At 30.0% G+C, this 21490-nt stretch overlaps 1 protein-coding gene across 2 annotated transcripts; it reads left to right on the top strand.

Annotated features, from left to right (window-relative positions):
* Window positions 1–1247: 1247 nt before the first annotated feature.
* LOC147804378 (uncharacterized) lies at window positions 1248–16896 on the top strand. 2 transcript variants are annotated; one of them, XM_087152452.1, is made up of 3 exons: window positions 1248–1504; window positions 7648–7750; window positions 14774–16896. In XM_087152452.1, the coding sequence occupies exon 3, from the start codon at window positions 15250–15252 to the stop codon at window positions 16741–16743; it is 1494 nt and encodes a 497-aa protein (XP_087008578.1). In that variant the 5' UTR covers window positions 1248–1504; window positions 7648–7750; window positions 14774–15249; the 3' UTR covers window positions 16744–16896. The 2 variants fall into 2 exon arrangements, with proteins under 2 accessions (XP_087008578.1, XP_087008579.1); XM_087152453.1 differs by lacking the exon at window positions 1248–1504 and adding an exon at window positions 2060–2078.
* Window positions 16897–21490: the final 4594 nt, after the last annotated feature.

The raw sequence follows: 21490 nt of genomic DNA, 5'->3' as shown, positions 1-21490 counted from the left end.
TATTTGATTGTTACAAAATTGTTTTTCTAATAAAGCAGTGGTAAGTTTAAAAAAAGCAACATTTTTATACTGCCACTTGATGCACATTTGACCTAACTCTTAATACACAGCAGTAAATAATATGTAATCAAAAATATAATCTATCATCATGAAAGTAAGTAGTCAACTATTCGAAAATAAATTTCATGTAACATGAATTTTTTTCATTTCCAATATTATTGTTATTTCCACAGAATTTTTATCATTTCAATATTATTGCTTATCATGATGTGCTTAGATTCACAAATATATTATTACTTTTCATTATTTCCAAATAAATATATAATAATTGATAACCACATAAAAATTTTACGGATAATTTTTCTCTTGCCATAGTTTTATTAACTAGCGATAATTTTATTTTATTAAAACTGCGGGTTACAAATTCATTTATAAAATGTTAGAAGTAGAAACACTTTTAATGTCGAATGAACATAATATATAAACACTTAAACATCAATTTGAACTTTACTCCAGAATTATTTTTTATGTTACAATTATAATGCTTAATAATTAAGTACAAATGTTAGGAAATATGCATAGGATGATTAGACATTACATGGCATAATTATTCTTTTAATTTAGATCCGAATTTTATTTTGCTTACAACAGAATGTAAGAAAATTATATAAATATTGCAGCTAAGCATATAAGAGAATACTTAATTTAAAAGTATTAAGAGCAAAGTATTAAGAACATACTCTTAATATCAAAATGACATACTTTTATTTAAAAACAAATAATAAACATAGCAAAGAAAACATTCATTTTTATTGTTACATTTATAAATATCTAAAAATTCGAAAACATTTTCGCCTAATTTCTTTTTTAAACACAAATCTCCTCTTTTCCAGTGTCTGTTTACGAAATAAATGTAAACACAATCCATCAATGAACCAATTGTTTCATCACACCAAATACGAGATTACGCGAGAACACAGACAGGCGTGCACAAAATTATTGAAATTTTTATTTTAATTCACAATAAACGCGATAACTTCCCAAATTCTTGCAACCATGAGTGATAGTCAACAGCCAATCACAATGCGAAAAGCCCATTGATCCGACGTTATCATTTCCTTGTTGCCATTCTGTAGTAGAAACTATGGTTTAAAATTAGTTACCAATTCCTTAAAAGATAGAGACCCAAGATTGAGACCGATCTGTACTTTTATAGATCCTTATTTGGGCAAATACAAGAAGTAAAAGTCGTATTCTTGTGTTTGTTTATGTTTATTGCTTTAAATCATGGATCCTAAAGCTACTCTAGACTCCATGTTTTAAATTTTGATCAAAATTATAAAAAGAGTATTTGTTAAAAATATTTATTCAGTTTATTTGTATGAATATTATCTTATTCTGATGTCTTTATTTTAATCATACTGAAAGAGAGCCTAATTTGAAATTGTGTGAAGAAAAAAAAAGCAATTGAAATAAGGAAAAAAAGCTTCGTCATAAAGCAATAGTGAGTATTCATGTTGTGTATGAATCAGTACATTAAAAAATTTAGTACTTTATGAATTCTTTCAGTATTACTTTACAATAAGATATCTTTTGTTTTGTCAATTTTTTGTTTTCTTGAAGAAAATACGGATAATGTCTTAAAAGCGAGATTTTCGGAAATGTTTTCTGATCATGATCTACGCCAATATCACGAGAAACTAAAATTAACTTTACAGAAAGGCACCAATTAGAAGGGTCCTATAATTAGTAGCCACTCAAGGGCAAGCAACTATATGATATTTTTTAATAAAAATAATAAGAAAATGGAAGATTTCAAATATACAATACCCTTGCACAAATTATTTCCTTTTTAGCATTTTGTAAATAGTCATCACTATGAAAAAAAAAATTAAACATGAAATCCTCTGTAGTAATTGCCAAAAAAATGATTGATTACAAAATTGCACGAATCGTACTTCTCAAGTGCGTGTTTAGTTTCGAGATTTGGTTGTTGAATTCCTAATTTCAGATTTAAAAATTATGGAGAAATCAATAGCTATAGCTGCCAAAAATTTGATGCAATTATAGCCTTAAAGGTAAATACTATATACATGATTTGAATTTTCCCTATTGTTAGGAATATACCAAGATATTTAAAATCCTCGTGATATCAATAACGTACCTAAAATACAAGCGAAACATTACATCGATTTGCAATCTATAGGTGTAAATTGAGAGCTTCAAAAAATTATTATCTAAATGCATCATTCAAATATTACATGTAAATTTCTGTATTAAAGAAAAGTAAAGAATTTTTTTTTACTTTTCAAAAGAAAAATCTTTCTCCAAGAACTCTACAACGTTCAGCAACAATGTTGCCATGTCAATGCGATTTTGTTACAGGGATAATTTCTTAAGTTTGTGAGTGGGATCTCAAATTTAATTTAGTAAATTTTTACTATTTTAATATATTTTAATTTTGATTTTTATAACATTTGCTTGCAGCTGGTACAGCATTCGTACCAGTCAGAAAAACTTTCTGCATTTGTACCTGTGGTTTTCTATTAAACAAATTTGTTTTGATAGGTTATGATGTAGGTACTAAATATTTGATATTAAAATTAGATGATTTTAAATTTAATTTATATTTTAAAAAAGAGTTTTTCTAAGAAATTTGTGTTCATTTTTTTATGTTGGACACCAAGGAATAACCTTGATATTTTTCTATGCTAACACAACTCGGTATTATGTTTGTACAATTCAGTTCAGTATTAACAAGTTGGTAAAAAAATTTTTATTCAGTATAAAAAAAAAAATTTCAAAAAAAATTTCAAAATCAGCAATCTTAAATCTTTTTTTTTTTTTTTTGCAAGTTGCAATAAAAAGAAAAGTAAGTGCTTTTGTTATTTATAAAATAATAATTGAATAAATTTTTTTATCGTGTCCATGGACAATTAAATGGCCTTGTGTGCCTTCAAAACTGCATCCGTAAGCTCCAATACATCAAATTGAATAAATTATTTTACAATTATTAATTTATTTAAATTTTTATTTAGCTTGAATTTTTTGCTATGTTCATTTTATACATTTTTAATAAAAATTTACTTAGATCAGTTTCAGAAATGCAAATATTGCCACATATACTTTTATCTGCTAATTGCTAGTTTACGAAGAGGGATTTTCTTTGTTTTTCTTCCCTTTTTTTTAAATTTGTATATTTTTTTTCCTGTAAAAATTTAGACATTAATCTGATCTGATATTTTTTCTTGGAAACAACTTGTTACTTCTGCAATTTTCGATGAATAAAGCTCAAACAATACAATTTGAACATTGCCTTATCAAATCTCAGTGATGTAGCATTGTATACAATATGAAACATTTAGCATTAGAGGTGATTGTATCCTGGGTTTTTCGTATTATTTCACCAGGTCTAGAAACTAAGAGCAGAGCATGTGTTTAATTTCGTGGGATTCCGCAAACCAAAGCTAATAATCCGACAAAATTTTCGCCTCAATCCAAAATTTAAAGTGTAAATTAAGTTCATAATTAATTTGAAACCTCGGAATCCGCATACATTGCGATACAAATTCACGCACTTTTAAATATCAATGTTCCTATTTATAGGATTTTATAGGATTTAAGAGTTACTCATTGTTAGTCTAATCACGTGATTTAAAAATCCAGTGTAGCATTTTGTATTTGCGCTTTTTTTCAAATCAATAACGCGATTCATATTTACGTGAATTTAAAATCCTTTATCACTTTATATTCACCAGATCTACTAAAATCCTGCAACACAATTTAAGACATTTACACAATACAAAAATCCAATATTGCAAAATTTATTTTCGAGTTCTTAAATCAAAGATTGTGAATAATAATCACATGATTTTAAAACCCAATATCCCCATTCTGTAAGAACAAAGTTTATGTAAAATTAATATAAAATAATAATTAAATAAATTATTTTATGATTCTCATTTGCTTAAATTTCTCCTAAGTGTCTTTTTTTGTGAGTCTCTGTTGCCTCGACCCTCTTCAACATGGACCTCAACTGCTTTGACTTGTACTTTTCTGCACTTGTCAAAAGACGACAACAACACTTAAATTTTTATTTAGCCTGTAATTTTTTTTTCAGCTTAAAATGTAAGATAAAGGTAATTTTTAATTAAAATTAATTTTAGTATTTTTTGAAAGGTACGTTTGATACATTTTTAATAAAAATTTGAAAAGTTCAGATTAAATATCAGAAATACAAACCCAGAAATGTAATGTAAACCTTACGACAACCTTGTGTCGGAATTTTCTTTTTATTGTCGCGAAAATGTTTGTGCAAAAAACCTTTTTTCAATAAAGCAAAAATATTGCAGTTTTAAACCTTTAATCCTGAAAGGATTAAAAATTATTTTTTAAAGCTTTTTTTAAAAATTTCCCCTTAGGATTTTAGCTGAGCATACAAGTCTTTACAAAAGGAAAGATTATAATTATCTAGATTTAAAATTATTTTCACATTGAGACTAGCCTTATTGAAGGATTTTTTTTTCACACTTGATAACCCTTAGTCAACCTCGACTTATGGTTTTTATATAGAAGGTTTTTATTTCAATGTTTTGGATTAGGGTAATGTGCGTAGAATAGAGCAGATTGTCACGAATCTCGTTTTAAGGTTAGAAGGTTTACATGTAAACCGCGTAGCAAACCTTTTTAGGCTTACATTAAGAAGTTTTTGCTGAGTGAAAATAAACCTCATTTTGCTATCTGGGAAATATTGCCACATCAACTTTTATTTACTAATTGCTAGTTAACAAAGTGGAATTTCCTTTGTTTATCTTCCTTTTTTCGCTTTCTGTATTATTTTTTTCCTGTAAAAATTGACACATTAATTTAAAGGATGTGTAATCTGATTTTTTTTTTCCTTCTTAGAAACATCTCGTTACTTCTGCTTTTTTTTTTATGGCTTAAGTTGGAACTGATTGAAGCGTTTAGCATTGATTGAAACTGATAATACAGCATTGAATACGATATGAAACAACATTTAGCATTCAATGGTGATTTTCTTCTGGGTGTACTTCGGAACTCCCAAGTTTTTTGTATTATTTCTCCAGGTCTAGAAACTGGGAGCAGGACATGTGATTTTTTTCACGGTATTCCGTCTATCTGAAGACTATTGATTCACAGACTTTTGCTAATCAAAATTTATAATAGGATTAAATTTTCCCCACAATCTAAAATTTAAAGTGAGAATTAAGTTCTACAATTTAGATTTTGTAACCTTCCCTAAATCGCGTTAACCAGAGGTTTTCATAAATGTGACTCTTCTGCAATTGAGATTTTTTTTTTTTGGTTTGTCAGTCGTTTTTAACAGGGTTGGCAAGGTTTAGGACAGAATGGATTAATCCACGGTTTAAACCGTCCTGTCTTAAACTGTCCAGAACCCTTTTACTCAAATTTTTCCCTCACCTATGAGTATAGTTATAGAGAAAATTCGAAAACTTTCATATTGGCCAGTGGTTAGTTGTAGCATTTTAAATTGTGGTAACTTTTTAAAACCTGTGGTTACTTTTTCAAAAATTGAAAATTTTAAATCTTAATGTGAAGCTTTCTTTTTAAACATTTCCCTAATTAATGATAAACCATAAAGCTTATTCCTAAAAATTAAACCTATTAAGAAACAAGCTATAAATAAAATAATTTTCAGAATAGTGCAATATATTCATATTAATGCCATCTATATTTAAAAGCAATAATAATAAAATGCAAATGGGAAGCATTTTTGACGCACAAAGGGGCGACTTGAAGCCAATACTTTAATCGCAGAGCTAGGCGTGAGTAACTTTTCTTACTTAATGTTACTATCTTAAAAAATAGTAACTTTTATTCACTATTTTTAAGGCTTAATCACTTATATCACTTTTTTTTAAGTTTTTATTTGTCTACCCCCCCCCCCCCATTTGATTCAAAAGAACGATTCCATATTTCTCTAAACCCATGATATAACAATATGATCTACTATGGCTTAGAAGAGGATTGAATGTGTGAAGAAAAATAGACAATTTCCACTTATAAATGAATTCCTCTTGAAATGCAAGAGAGCCATTCTACCTTAAACTGTAGTTAATAGAGCATAAGTTTGTATCATAGAGATTAAGCACTCTTAAAAGTTCTCATTTTTGTACGTTAAAAGTTCTTCTTCAAAAAAAAGCAACGTAAATAAAATGTTTAGTTTTATATTATTATTTTTTCCCTTTTCAAAAATTTGATTCTTTTTTAGTAATATGTTATTATGTCATGCGAATTTGGGTAATCTCTTTTTGACGCATAATTTCACACTGTCGAATTTTTTAAATTATATTTGATGTCAGCTGTTATTAAGAATTTTTTCAATCCTTTTTATGTGGGTTTTCAAATTGTGCTGTATTTTATACAATGTTATGACTCACGGATTTTAAATTGGAGAATTTCAAATTGATTCACCCTAAATTTACTTAGTTTTATAATCGTTTTATCTGTCAAATGATTGTCAAATTTCAGCACATTTTTTTCCAACATGGTTTTTTAAATATACTTATTTTAATTAATCCGATGTTTATGTTACACGTATTTCAGTGACAATTGTTAGTTAATACTTTATTCAAAAATCAATCTTGGACTCATTTGATTTCATTGTGATTTCTTATAGTTTTATTTCCAGTGTTTTCCTTAGGCATTCGTGAGTTTTTATAATTTTTTCAGACCTTTCCTTTGGTTTTTTAATACTATGTTATTGCTACTTGCCTTTTCACTTTAAAGTAAATGTTTTTTACACACTCGATTCAGTGCGATAATGTTGCAAATTAATGTTGTTTCCCCAACAGTTTTTGCCTTCATTTAATTTCATATTTATACAATGTTATATACTCGTATTTGATTAATGCGATGTTGTAACGTTTCTCGAATTTCAGGTTGCAGTAACTACAGTTTGTTAGTATTCAAAAATCACTTTTAACACGCTTCGTTCTATCGTGATTCCACTTTTTTTTCCCTGAGAGTTTTTTCAATCATTTTTATTTTTTATACAATGTTATTTCATAATGCATATTTCAAACTTAAACCCCTTTAGGACAATGATCACATGTGTCTCACATATTTGTGCCATTTCTATTGTAAAAGTAAAATTTTTTTCATTTTTTTCTTTTTTTCTTTAAAAACACAACGTTTTTTGACTCCTGAAGAGATGCACATCTGAATGAATATGTATTGACTTTATATGATAGCAACAATGTTTTTCTTGTATACTTTCACTTCTTCTTTAATATTTTAAGCCATAGTAACTAAAGTTAAACATGAACATTTTTTTAGATGGGAAAAATTCAAAAATATTTATTATGTAATTTTTGTAAAAAAAAATTTCAATAGCAGTAAATTAAAGCAATGAACAGCTACAACAATAAATATTTCTAAACCATATTTTTTCTTTAAGCAGTATATTTTTAAGGTTATAAGAATGTTGCCTGTAATCGCCTTATAGCCAGTGTTGAATGTTAATTTTACCCTGTACAAAAGTTTATTGTACCTGTTGGCGTGATTAAGTACTTATTTTAATGGTTGCAAAGAATTTGATGAAATTTTAATATGCAATAAATTTTATGAACATTTAAGACTTTTTCTCAATGTTGCTGTTTATAGTGGGATGCATTGTTCTGAATGTCATTGTGCTTGAAGATAACCAAAGATATTAGCCAAGAATAAGTGATCTTAAAATTTGTTTCTACTGCCCGCCACAGAGAAAGTAAGGCATTTTCATTACCTTATAGCACTGTAATAATACTGTATGCTTTTTTTTATTACTATGATTTTTTTTTATTGCTATGTATTTATTACTATGAATTACTCTGATATTCATTCCATTGTAAAACTTAGATGTATTTATAACTATTTTAGTAATACTACTTTTGCATTAGTCTTTAAATATAATATCCAGTAATGGTTATTAGTATCCAACAGTAACTCTATAACTCATTATGCTGAGACATTTGAGTAAAAATTTTAATGTAGTTTTTGATACAAAGTTGCAGGAACAATGGACACTAAACAATGATGACACAGTAACCTACATTCAACTTCGCTTTCTGGTGACTTAAGTTTTCAGTTCGCAAACAAAACTAATGCAAAAATTCTATGGGAAAAAAGTTCAAATCATATTCTGGTAAAACCGAAGATCGCAAAATCGATGCAAATAGGAAAGTAAAAAATCTTGAAATTAAAGAAAATGAAAATGTTTCAGACTATATTGCAAGATCACGAGGACTTCAAACGAAATGTTCGTCATTGGGACTGGAAATTTCAGAAAGGAAACATGTTTATTACACAGTTAGAGGTTTACGAGGAACGTTTTCAAAAATAAGAGAGATCCTGAAAACTGAAAACCCAGAGTGAAAAACAAATAGATGAAATTTTAGAATTACTGAGAGAAGAAGGAAGCTGCTTATCAAAATTAAAAAGTGATATTCCTAGAAGAACTGAAGCACTCGGAGTAAAACATAAATATGAAAATCGAAGCACGAAAAAATATTTCATCTGCCATAAAATTAATCACCTAGCTAGAGACTGCTATTTCCGAAGCAAGAACGAGGGAAATCAAAACCCAGCATCTAAAAAAAAAAAAAGAACTTTTTCGAACTATAAATCGGGCATGAGCAAAACCAAAAACAATAACACTCATTGTGCAAGTCAAGATAAACATTTTAGTGAAAATTTCGCTCTTACGCCCGAACAAGAACATTGCGTAAATTCTAGTGCTCCCGGTAAAAACAAAACTGTTTTCATTCTAGACTCTGGTGCTATTTCACACACGGTAAGAGATTTAAACTTTTTTGAAAGGATAAATCATATTAATGGAATGATACAATTAGCAGGTAACAAGTCAAATTTAATTTTTAAAAGTTGTGCTATTGTAAAAGCTACTACAACAGTCGATAATTGCAGAAAAAATCTAACAATATTTGATGTTATCAGTGGCGTACGCAAGGGAGGGGTTTAGGGGTTTGAACACCCCCCTTGAGCTCAGACAAAATGGCAAAAATAAACATTTTAGTAGAAATTATGCGGGTATTATTTTTTAAGACTATATATTTTTATTTGCCTTATGCCTATCTTTTTATCTCACGGTATTTCTCAGAATACTGAAAAAAACATTTACTATAATAGGGTTGTACTTTTGAAACCAAATTCACGTGATACTGTTATGGACTGGCTCCTTTCTGTTCTGCCAGTCGCGATACTTTTCGAGACTGGCTGTCATTCGCGAGGTCTTCACGCGATGATTCTGGAATCTTAGACGTTCTGTCGTCTTTGAGACCATTCGAGAATTTTGGAGATGCGGTGAAAAATTATATAAAAGGGGGAACGGAGTACAATGTAAGTTTTTCTGTTGTACAGAAATGTGATACTTCCGTAGAAGAAAACATTTCTAGCATAACAAAATCTGATGAAATTGAAAGTGGCCCTCAAAGTGTTACTTCCCACCCATATGACATTGGACTTTTTTCAGAGGATATTACATGCGAGAAGATATTACATTATGTTCTTAAACGTAAAAAAATCAAATCAAAATTTAACTAAACAGTGTTGTCTAAATAAAAAGTCAAAACTGCCTAAATTAGGGAAATAATAGTGCTTTTTTACATACTCGAATTTCTTTTAGTAGCTTCAGAAAATTATGAGCACCCCCTTGAAAAAATTCTGCGTACGCCACTGGATGTTATATATAAACCAGATTTAAGAAACAATTTAATTTCAGTATCTAAATTAATTGATAAAGGTTATAAAATTGAATCTAATGGTAATGATATTTTGATTTCAAGTAATGACAATCGCATAGTTTTAAAAGCTATAAAAGTAAACAATCGTTTTGAAATTTTAATAGAATCATTTCATAACACCTCACCTAAATCATTTGATTATAATGATGTAAATAATTCTGAGTTAGAATGTCATGAAGTAAGTAATTTGGATACTTATAATATTTGGCATAAAAGACTTTCTCATTTAAATCCACAATACATGGTTAAAATGCAAAATATCCTTGCATAAATTATAAAGATTTTGAAAATTACCATTGTGAATCTTGTGACGTAAGTGAAGTAACCCATAAGAGTCATCCAGCAATTATTATTGCACAAAGTAATTCTATATTAGAGTTAATCCATGCGGACCTAGCACGCCCAATAAATTGTGATTCAATAGGGAATTCAAGATATTTTTTAGTTCTAGTGAATGATTTTTCTGGGATGAACTTTTCTTATTTTTTGAAATATAAACAATTACTAATATACCTAAACAATTCCGAAATAAATTTGATTTTCCGGTAAAACGTGGGATTTTCGTCGGTTATTCTAGAGAAAGGCGCGCTTATAAAATATATGATGTCGATAAAAATATTGTAATTGAAGAGAGTGTAATTGAAATTTACCGAATCATTAAGAGGAAGTAAATTTCTGACAAACAAAAATGATTGTAGCATATGGAACATTGAGGATTTGACCCAGTTTAATATATCTCAACTGCAAATCGAAACTGAAACCCAAAACTCCCCTCCATCCGAATCAAGGAGTGAACATTCTGTTTCTCATAAATCGTCTCAAGATAGTACCGATTCGCAAATCGAAAATAGACAAACTACTCCGCTTTAAGACGTTCTGAAAAAATAAAATATTCGCAAACTTAGCTTCGAAAGGATCATCTGTTCCTCTATGACTAGTTGATAAATAGTAATAAATATTCGCAATGGAAAATGAACTTCTTTCGATGGAGAAACATAGGGTTTCCGAATTAATTGAGAGGCCTAAGAAGGAAAAAAATAATAAAAAGTAAATATGTGTATACAATTAAAAATGACGTTACTAACAAAATTTACAAAGTGCGACTGGTTGCAGCTGGTTTCAATCAAATAAAAAATGTTGATTCTAAATCGTATTCACCTGTGGTAAATGTTAAATCATTCTTTAGCAGCAAAATTGGATCTATTAGTTAAATTTTTTGATATTAAAACTGCCTATTCATTGATGAAACTGTATACATTCGAACCCCACTATAGTGAACACTCGGATGTAGTGAACTTTTTTAGTGGTCCCGTCCGTACTCCTATTTGAATAATGTTATTTTTAACACTTATAGTTAACAGCTGAGAACTTGGAAATTCGGTTATAGTGGACTCAAATTTCATTTCTTTAATTATCTTTTTCAATCCTCCATCTTTAAACTTGCAGGTGTTGGGACTGAAAATGAATGCATTCCCATACAATGTGTCATATTTCACTCCTGTATGCTTATCACTTTTAACTATACTGTAATAAATGTTAAACACAACATTTATCTTATACTCCCTCTTCCTGGCAAACCTCTCTTTGCCCCCTTTCATAAAGCTTTCTCTACAACTTGTTAACTTAGCCACCTGCTGAATTTTTGGAATTTTCTTATCTATTCAAACCATATTCTTTACAAATCACCCCTTGACAATCAATAAGGGGAACAATTTAGCTCCTTCAACAGCTGCTCTCTTCACATTCTTACATTATTTATTTGAAACAAGATTTTTATTTCAAAAGCAGGGAAAAGGGCAAATTCTCTAAAGAGAAAAGCGTTTTCGATAGAGGACAAAGTCAAAATTGTAAGGCGTATTGAACATGGAACCAATCAATCGGCACTGTGTAAGGAATTTTCCTTGTCAAAATCTACAGTTTCGAACGGTTGGAAAATCGAAGTGCAATTCTAGCCGCATACGACAAAAATATGGTTTCGTCGAAAAAACTGCGTGGAACAAGAAGCTTTGTTAAAATGGTTCAGCACTCAGCGAGATAGAAATCTTCCTGTAACCGGACCTACGCATCAAATTAAAGCGAATGAGTTTGCTGAAAAAATAGAGGAAAAGGATTTTGTGTGCTCGAATAGATGGCTGGATAGATTAAAAAAAAAAAAAAAAAAAAAAAACGGAATAATATTTCTTCAGGAAAGATTATTGGAGAAGAAGCTAGTGTTGATGCAACGGATGTGGAAAACTGAAGTGTGGCCGAATATTATACAGAATTAAGAAGAGAAAGACATTTTTAATCCTGACGAAGCTGAACTATTTTACAAATTGATTTCCAATCAGACGTTAAAATTTAAAGGAGAAAAATGCACTAATGGGAAAGTCTCCAAAGTAAGAATAACAATTCTTGTTTGTGCTTACATGAATGGCTCGGAAAAGCGAAAACTAACTGTCATAGGTAAATCTCAAAAACCAATGTGCTTTAAAAATGTTTAAAAAAAACTGCCCGTAAACTACAAAGCCAATCAAAAAGCGTGGATAACCTCCCATTTTTTTTAAGACGAACTTCGACAGTGGGACAGTGTTTTATTAAAAGTAAATCGTAAAATTGTTCTTGTAGACAATTGCACAGCTCACTCCATTTAAATAGTCTTAAAGTGTATTAAGCTCGTATTTCTACAACCAAATACGACTTCTGTGTTGCAACTCATGGACCAGGGTGTTATTCTGAAGTTTCACTATAGGAGGCAATTAGTTATGCATATTTTAGATAACTATGATAAAAACAACATGGACTCAGGATGCAACATCTCTCTTCTGGAAGCAATAGTTTTGCTAGAAAAATCATAGAGGCAAGTAACATCAGCTACAATCCGCAACTGTTTCCGACATGCAGGTCTTTCAAAGGATTTAGAAGAAAAAGATTCCAAAGATGAGGAAGAAAATTTACCTATTTCTCTATGGCTAAAAAAACATGGAGTGAACATTTTCCTTAAGGACGTTATTGAGCAATTTGAATGTTGCGATGATGAAGTATGTACTTCTGGTACTCCTACCGATGATGACATTGTCAGTGAAATAAAACGAACGAAGGTAGAGAAGACTTATTACTAGAAGAAAATGTTGAAGAAGAAAATTAACTTTCAGCACCATCTATAGCTGAAGTAAAATCAGCCATAAATGTCCTTAATCTAATTTTTTCTACAGAAAATGTAGATCAAAAAATCTTGTATTCTTTGCACATTGTAGATAAGAAAATTGATGAAGTCTATTTAAAATCAAATTGTGTTCAATCAAAAATCACAAATTTTTTTCATAAAAATTTAATTTAAAACTAATTTTTAAGCGACGTAAGTACTTTTTTCATTAACTTTTGCTTTATTATCTGTTAATTAGTTAATAATTTTTTCAATAACTTATGTAAAATTGCAAACCCAATTTTCAATCATTCAAGTGTCTTATGCAAAAAATTTGGATATAGTCAACCATCGTTTATAGTGGACACATTACTGAGACCGCTGACGGTTAACTATGGCGGTGTTCGACTGTATATAGAAATACCTCCAGGTTTTGAAGATAAATATGGTACAAATAAAGTGTGCAAGTTAAATAAAAGTATTTATAGCTTACCTCAATCTGGTAGAAATTGGCATATTAAGTTAAAAAATGAACTTAAAAAGATTGGTCTCACTCAACTTGCATCTGACAATTGTGTATCTACTAGAATTAATGATAATGATGTTTTCGCAATTTGTGTATACGTAGATGATTTAGCAATATTTTCTAATAATTCGAAATTATACAAGGATATCATTTCAAAAGTTAATTAAACATTTGAATTAAAAGTAACAACTAATGATTCAAAATTTTTAGGCATTAAGATTTCACTTCAAGTTCAACCAAAGAAAACGGAATTGGTTTATCTCTAACTCATTTCATTGAAACTTTAATGAAAAAATATGGTTTGAAAAATTGTAAGAAAACAAATACTCCTATAATTAAGATAGGTGTTTTAATCCTACTGATGATTTAGTAGACTGATTATCAGGAAATCGTCGGTGAACTTTTATATTTAGCTAATAGAACCCGACCAGATATTACTTTTGTAACTAGTTATTTATCACAATTTAATATACGTCCCCAAAAAAAGGCATTATGTTTTGGCCAAAAGAGTTTTGAAATATTTGAACGGTTCAAAAGAGTCGTGTTTTATAGTAAAGAATTCGATTTTTTAAATCGTAGTGCTGATGCAAGTTGGGGCAGCGCAGAAGCAGCATAATCTTTTTCAGGTTGTGTAATTATGATAGTTAATTCTCTTATAACATGGAAAAGTAGAAAACAAATATGTGTAGGACTTACAACATGTGAAGCTGAACTATTTGCTGCGACTGACACAGCTTGAGAACATATTTGGATAATGAACTGTAAAAAATTTATTAATGCTCCTGTTACTATGTTTTCTGATAGCCAAACTGCTATTGACTGGTTGAACAGTGGTAAATATTCTAATGAAACCAGGCATGTAAATCTTAAATTTCATTTTGTCAGTCTTTTTATACCTCAAGATGGCGTTCTTTTTAAATTTGTATGTGTTTGCTTGCATTTTGTTCATAAACCTTTACTTTCTGTCTGAATCTCGATCCATGGACTGCATTTCTTTTTAAGTCTTTCCCAAAATATGATAAACCTTACAAAGTTTATTCTGAATACTGCATGATTATAAGAAACAAGTTGCAAACAATTAATTTTCAAAATAGTTTATCTAAAAGAATAATAATAATTCGATGCATTTTTGACGTCTAAAGTAGGTCAGCCAATTTTTTAATCCCCCCATAGCCTGTGTTAACTGTTTATTTTGCCCTATACAAAAGTTTATTGCATCTGTTAGCATAATTTAAGTTTTATTTCAATGGTTACAAAAAAAAAAATTATTAAATTTTAATGCACAATAAATTTTAGGCCATTTATGACTTTTAATTTGTTTCTCAATGTTGCTCTTTATAGTTGGATGCATTGATCTGAATTTCATGGTGCTTGAAGACAACCAAAGATAATAGCCAAGAATAGGTTATCTTAAAATTTGTTTCTACTGCCAGCCACAGAGAAAGCATAATTTCCTTATAGGATTTTTATAATACTGTATGAATTTTTTATTTCTATGATTTTTTTTATTGCTTTGTATTTATTACTATGAATTACTCTGATACTCATTCCATTGTAAAACTTAGATGTATTTATAACAATTTAAGTACTCCTTTTGCTTTAGTTTTTTAAAATAATGTCCAGTATTAGTTGTTAGTATCCAACAATAGTATCGTGAAAGAAAATTGAGTAAAATTTTTAGTGAAGTTTTTCTACAAATATATTTTAACGTGCTTTAAGACAGTTCACTCTTACAAAATCTTATGATTGCAATATATTTAGATCTTTGAAATTATAATTTGTAATATACAGATTAATACCGTTGCATTTTATACAATATGAGTTCTTTAGCAGACAGTAACATGTTTAGCCTTGATGTTAATACTAATAAGAAACTTTATTTTTGTGTTATATGCAATAAGAATTTTTCTCAGAAGCATATGACTGTGCACATTCGCTCTCATACAGGCGAGAAACCTTATTCTTGTAGTATATGTCAGAAGAGTTTTTCAAAGAAGAATAATCTGACTGTGCACAGTCGCTCTCATACAGGTGAGAAACCTTATTCTTGTAGTATATGCAATAAGAATTTTTCACAGAAGATTAATCTAACTGTGCACAGTCACTCTCATTCAGGTGTGAAACCTTTTTCTTGTAGTATGTGCAATAAGAATTTTTTAGATAGGTCTAATCTAACTAAACACATTCTTACTCATACAGGTGAGAAACCTTATTCTTGTAGTATATGCAATAAGAATTTTTCACAGAAGAGTAGTCTGAATGTGCACATTTTCTCGCATGCTAAAGAGAAACCTTATTCTTGTAGTATATGTAATAAAAGTTTTCCATTAAGGTGTCATCTAATTAAACACAGTCGCTCTCATACAGGGGAGAAACCTTTTTCTTGTAGTATATGCAATAAGAATTTTTCAGAGAAGAGTAATCTGACTAGACACAGTCGCACTCATACTAAAGAGAAACCTTATTCTTGTAGTATATGCAATAAGAATTTTTCACAGAAGAGTCTTGTAGCTATACACAATCGCATCCATACTGGTGAGAAACCTTATTCTTGTAGTATATGCAATAAGGGTTTTTCAATTAAGAGTAAACTAACTAGACACTATCGCACTCATACTGGTGAGAAACCTTATTCTTGTAGTATATGTCAGAAGAGTTTTTCGGAAAACGGTAGTCTAACTGTGCACAGTCGTTCTCATACTCATACTGGTGAGAAACCTTATTCTTGTAGTATATGCAATAAGAATTTTTTAGATAGGTATGAACTAACTAAACACAATCGTACTCATACTGGTGAAAAACCTTATTCTTGTAGAATATGTTTCAAAAGTTTTCCATTAAGGTGTCATCTAATTAAACACAGTCGCTCTCATACAGGGGAGAAACCTTTTTCTTGTAGTATATGCAATAAGAATTTTTCAGAGAAGAGTATTCTGACTAGACACAGTCGCACTCATACTAAAGAAAAACCTTATTCTTGTAGTATATGCAATAAGAATTTTTCAGAGAAGAGTGGTGTAACTAAACACAATCGTATCCATACTGGTGAGAAACCTTATTCTTGTAGTATATGCAATAAGAGTTTTTCAATTAAGAGTAAACTAACTAGACACTATCGCACTCATACTGGTGAGAAACCTTATTCTTGTAGTATATGTCAGAAGAGTTTTTCAGAAAACGGTAGTCTAACTGTGCACAGTCGTTTACATACTGGTGAGAAACCTTATTCTTGTAGTATATGCAATAAGAGTTTTTCAGATAAGAGTACACTAACTAAACACAATCGCACTCATACTGGTAAACTACCTTGATCTTGTAACTTAGGTAATAAATTTTTTCATTGATTTTTTTTATTTTTACTCTTATCTTTTACATAGATGTAATTCTATTTGCCTTTGAGTAATTTTAATAATTCAGTCAGTGTAATAAAAGTCTTTTGAAATAAAGTGATCTATTCTTTCATTTATTTTCATTGTGGTTTTCAAATTCATTCTTGTACTGCTAGTCAATGTAGTAGGTCTCTCCTCTACACATTCCTGAGGTTGTGGTTTCTACATCACCAATTTTTTTTCTACCATCTGTAGATATAAGCTCTTCCAGATAAGAATGGTTATTTTTAAACTTGAATTGTTGACACTCCCCCCCCTCAGGTAACAACAAACAATAATAGTAGGGATGATTGTTTCTTCAATTGACAATGACAACCTGTTTTGTTCTTGCCTGACAACTGTATGTCGTGTATTTAGCCATCGGAACTATCACGCCTACGCCATCGAATTGGGACTTTCCCTCTTTTAAAGTTTCAGTTTAGATTCCTCACCTGTTAGTGTTGCGCTAACAAGATATAATGAGCGATGTTTATGTTTGAAGAGGAGAGACGTTCTTCTCGCTACTCTACTATGTTCTATAAGTGTTGTTTTTGTTCTTACTAATTTACCCATGTTATTAAATATGTTTAGTTATCAGGCACATGTGTTTATTTACCACTCCATATTAACAAATGGGGGCTCGGCCTCTCGATCTCTCCCCTAGACTTACAACCGAAAGAGATGTTTCGAATTGAATATTTAATTGATGACGAAAAAAATCTTCAAAAAATAATACATAATAATTAAATGTCAGCAAAAGAGAGCTGACTATTTGAAGTGAAAAAGAAATGACGATAACAAACCGGTGAGATTGTTCTGATTTCTTCTATTTTGAATTAGTAGTATAAATTGTCAACATGATTACATTGAATCACATACCTAATATTTAAAACTTTCTGAAAGCTGCACCTTCATCTACTATAAATTACTATTTAAAGTTATTTCTGATGAAGAATATGACCGTAATTCAAGGAAATAATTACGTGTTTTTTCGGGTTTTCCCGCCCAAACCGACATTGTTAAAAGAAAAGATAAATTATTGCAGGAATTAAATTCATCGCAATTAATAATAGTGTGCAATAGTTTAGGAATAGATTCTACAGGTACTGCTCCGGAATTATGTGACAAAAATATTTGCTAATTTAAACGATTTGGAAACACTTAAAAATTCCATTACTGATTCTTGAACTGACGATGAATATGAAACCGAAATTGAATCTTCAACTAACCTTGAGAATAATAAATTAGCTCCTTCGATTGATTCCACTTCCGTGTTCCCACAGAAAGATGATAATTATTCAATTATGCGTGAACTTATTTTGACGATTATTCAATCCAATCTTTTATTTGCCAGCTGTGAAGAAAACTTTACTTTCGTTAGAAACATTACCGATGCTCAAAAAATAATCTTTGTTAAGCTTTTGCTGCTGGAATCCGCTTTAACATTTCTATAAACTTTAAGAAATATTTTCTCATATTCTGAATTAAAGAACGCTTTATTCAAGGAATTTTCGGATCAATTACGTAACTTCTTTTGAAATGCAGAATCGAAAATTGCGAAATAAGAAAACTTGGTGTGAATATTTTTTAGCGATGCGCGAAATCGCCTCTAAAAGTAATTTTACAATAGACGAACAATCGATTATTGAACATACTATTAATGGTATACCGAATTCTAATCAAAACAAAATTATTTTGTATCAATGTAAAACAATCTCGGAATTTAAAGCTAGGCTTAAAATTTATGAAAAAATATTTAATTCTAGAAATAAATCCTCATCGAATTCGCATAATATTGACGATAGACGTACACATACACGAATAAATAATAGACCGCCAAATCAAAAGTATGTTTCCAATTATGATTGCAAATTTAAAAACAAAGATGAACATTGTACTGTTGGTGATAACAATGTGTCACGTATACGTTGCTATAATTTTGGTATGTTTAATCATAAATCTAGTGATTGTTTTCATAAAAATAAAGGTATAAAATGTTTTAATTCTAATGAGTTTGGACGTAAAAGTTCACAATGCTCCACTCCTAAGTTCGAAACTAAAAATGAAATGATTAATGAACTCAATAACTTCATTTAAAAAAGGATATGCATAAAATTGTAAAAATTAATGGTCATTGTTCTGATTCTCTTTTTGATACAGGCTGTTCTGTAACTTTGATACGTGAAAGTGTTCACAAAATTATTGGGCAACCTAAATTAAGCTCAGCGAAAATTCAACCCCTTGACTCCTCTAAATCTACCCTTGAGATAGACGATAGTAAATTTCAATATGGGTGATAAATTATTATATGTATATAATAGTATGGGTGATAAATTATTCAAATATGAATTTGTATGTTATTGTAGGAACTGATGTTTTGAGACAGGGGGATTTTAAAATAAGTGCAAATGGCATTGAATTAGTATTACCTAAACAGGAAACAAACTTCATTAATTTAATTGATGTTTCTGAGTCAGATAACTTTTTTTTCCCTTGCAACATATTTCAAAAGAAATCCGAGCACAAATACTTGAACTTTTACAAAATTATAAACCACAAAAAACCGAAAATACTGATATTAAGCTAAAGATAGTATTAAATGATGATATACCAGTATTAAGTAAATCGCGTCGTTTTTCCCTTGCTGAGAAAACAGAAATTAATGATCAAATTAAGAAATGGTTAGACGACAATATTATTAGACCCAGTTGTTCTGATTATGCATCACCTATTGTATTAGTTAAAAAGAAAAATGGTTCTACTCACTTTTGTGTTGATTATCGTAACTTAAATAAAAAAATAATTAAAGACCGTTTTCCTTTACCCCTTGTTGGGGATGTTGTTGATAGACTTCATTCAGCCAGCATATTCTCCACACTTGACCTCCGAAATGGTTTCTTTCATGTTCTGATTGATGAAAATAGTAAAAAATTTATAGCTTTTATAACTGATCTAGGTCTTTTTTAGTTTAATGTTACACCTTTTGGACTCTGTTTGTCCCCCGCTGTTTTTCAACGCTATGTTTATTATGTTTTCAGAGAATTGATAAACGATGGTACTATTTATATTTATATGGATGATATAATTATCAGGAAGGTATTGCGAAATTACAACGCGTTTTAGAAGTTGCTTCAAAATTCGGTCTCGAAATTAATTTTTGTAAGTGCCAATTTTTGCTAACTAGAATAGAATTTCTTGGATATTTAATTGAGAATGGAACAATTAAACCATCCCCAGATAAAGTTAAAGCCGTAAAAAATTTTCCAGAACCAAAATCAGTAAAAAATATCCAACAATTTTGAGTTCTTACCGGATATTTCCGTAAGTTCATTAAGTCTTATTCAATAATAGCTAAAATACTTAGTGATTTATTACGTAAGGAAAATGATTTTTCGTTTAAAAGCAAACACAGAGTTGCTCTTAATCAATTAAAAGATGCTTTGTCATCTGATCCCGTTTTACATATTTTTAATCCAAATGCAAAATTACAACTACATACAGATGCTAGTAAGTAGGGTTACGGTGCCATATTGCTTCAGGAATCAGATAAGGGTCAATACCATCCCATTTATTATATGAGCAAGTAAACACTGCCCCACGAGGAAAAATATTCAAGCTATGAACTAGAGTTATTAGCCGTAATTGAATCTCTTAAAAAATTTCGTCATTTTTTGCACGGTACCCAATTTAAGATATTTACAGACTGTTCCGCATTTCAAGAAACGATTAACAAAAAAGACATAAGTTTGCTAGATGGGCTATTTTCTTATCTCAATTTAATTATGAAATTGTTCATCGGTAATCAAATGTAACACGTTGATGCATTGAGTCGGCAACCAGTAATGATCATTACACACGATGAACTTACCCTTAAAATTAAGAACGCTCAGGTCTCAACAATAAAACAACTTTTATTGAACGATAAAGCTAATGATTTTAAAATGCGTAACGATGTTTTGTTTAAAGTCTTAGATGGTAAGGAATTATTAGTGATCCCAGCAGCAATGCAAACAGAAATTATAAAGCAAGCGCATGAAAAGGTCAAAACAGTGCGAATTCTCCAACTTGTTTATTACTTCCCTAAACTCACAAATAAAGTGCAAAGTGTGATACAAAACTGTGTCCATTGCATACTAGTAAATAAAAAACGTGGTAAAGGTGAAGGCTTTTTGAATCCAATTCCGAAAGGTGATACGCTTCTTCACACATATCAATATCATGCTGATTTTTTAGGTCTTCTGCAGGGCCGTCTTAATAGCAAGCAGGGCCCCCGGGCACTGAAATGTTTTGGGCCCCTATTAAATTTCATACTGTTTAAAATAGAACCCCAAAAACTCAATGCACATAAAATAAAGCATTTTTAAACTAGGCATAATTTTTCTTAAACGCTAACAAATTGTAATCCTCAAATAGTAATTAATTTTCAAAACGAAGAAGCTAATTAAAATAAGTAAATTAAAAAGCATAGGGGTATAAAATTTTTTTTTGTATTTTATTTTGTAACCGACCCAATTTTTGGGCTTACGACTACCAATGTTCAATTCCGCAGCCTTGTAATTTTGAACCAATCCAGAAGACAAGAAAACTCCTGGATCAGTACCCCCAGAGGTATGACTTGTTATGGGAACATGGAGGCGTCTGTGACTCGACAGACTTAACGTGCATCAATCACCATTTACTACACGGGGAG

The sequence above is a fragment of the Parasteatoda tepidariorum genome, chromosome 9, assembly GCF_982258835.1.
Source record: "Parasteatoda tepidariorum strain Cologne lab strain chromosome 9, Ptep-v5.0, whole genome shotgun sequence".
NCBI classification, from domain to species: Eukaryota; Metazoa; Arthropoda; class Arachnida; order Araneae; family Theridiidae; genus Parasteatoda; species Parasteatoda tepidariorum.
The sequence above is the reverse complement of the archived record's forward strand: the minus strand, read 5'-3'. Positions and strand labels throughout refer to the sequence as shown.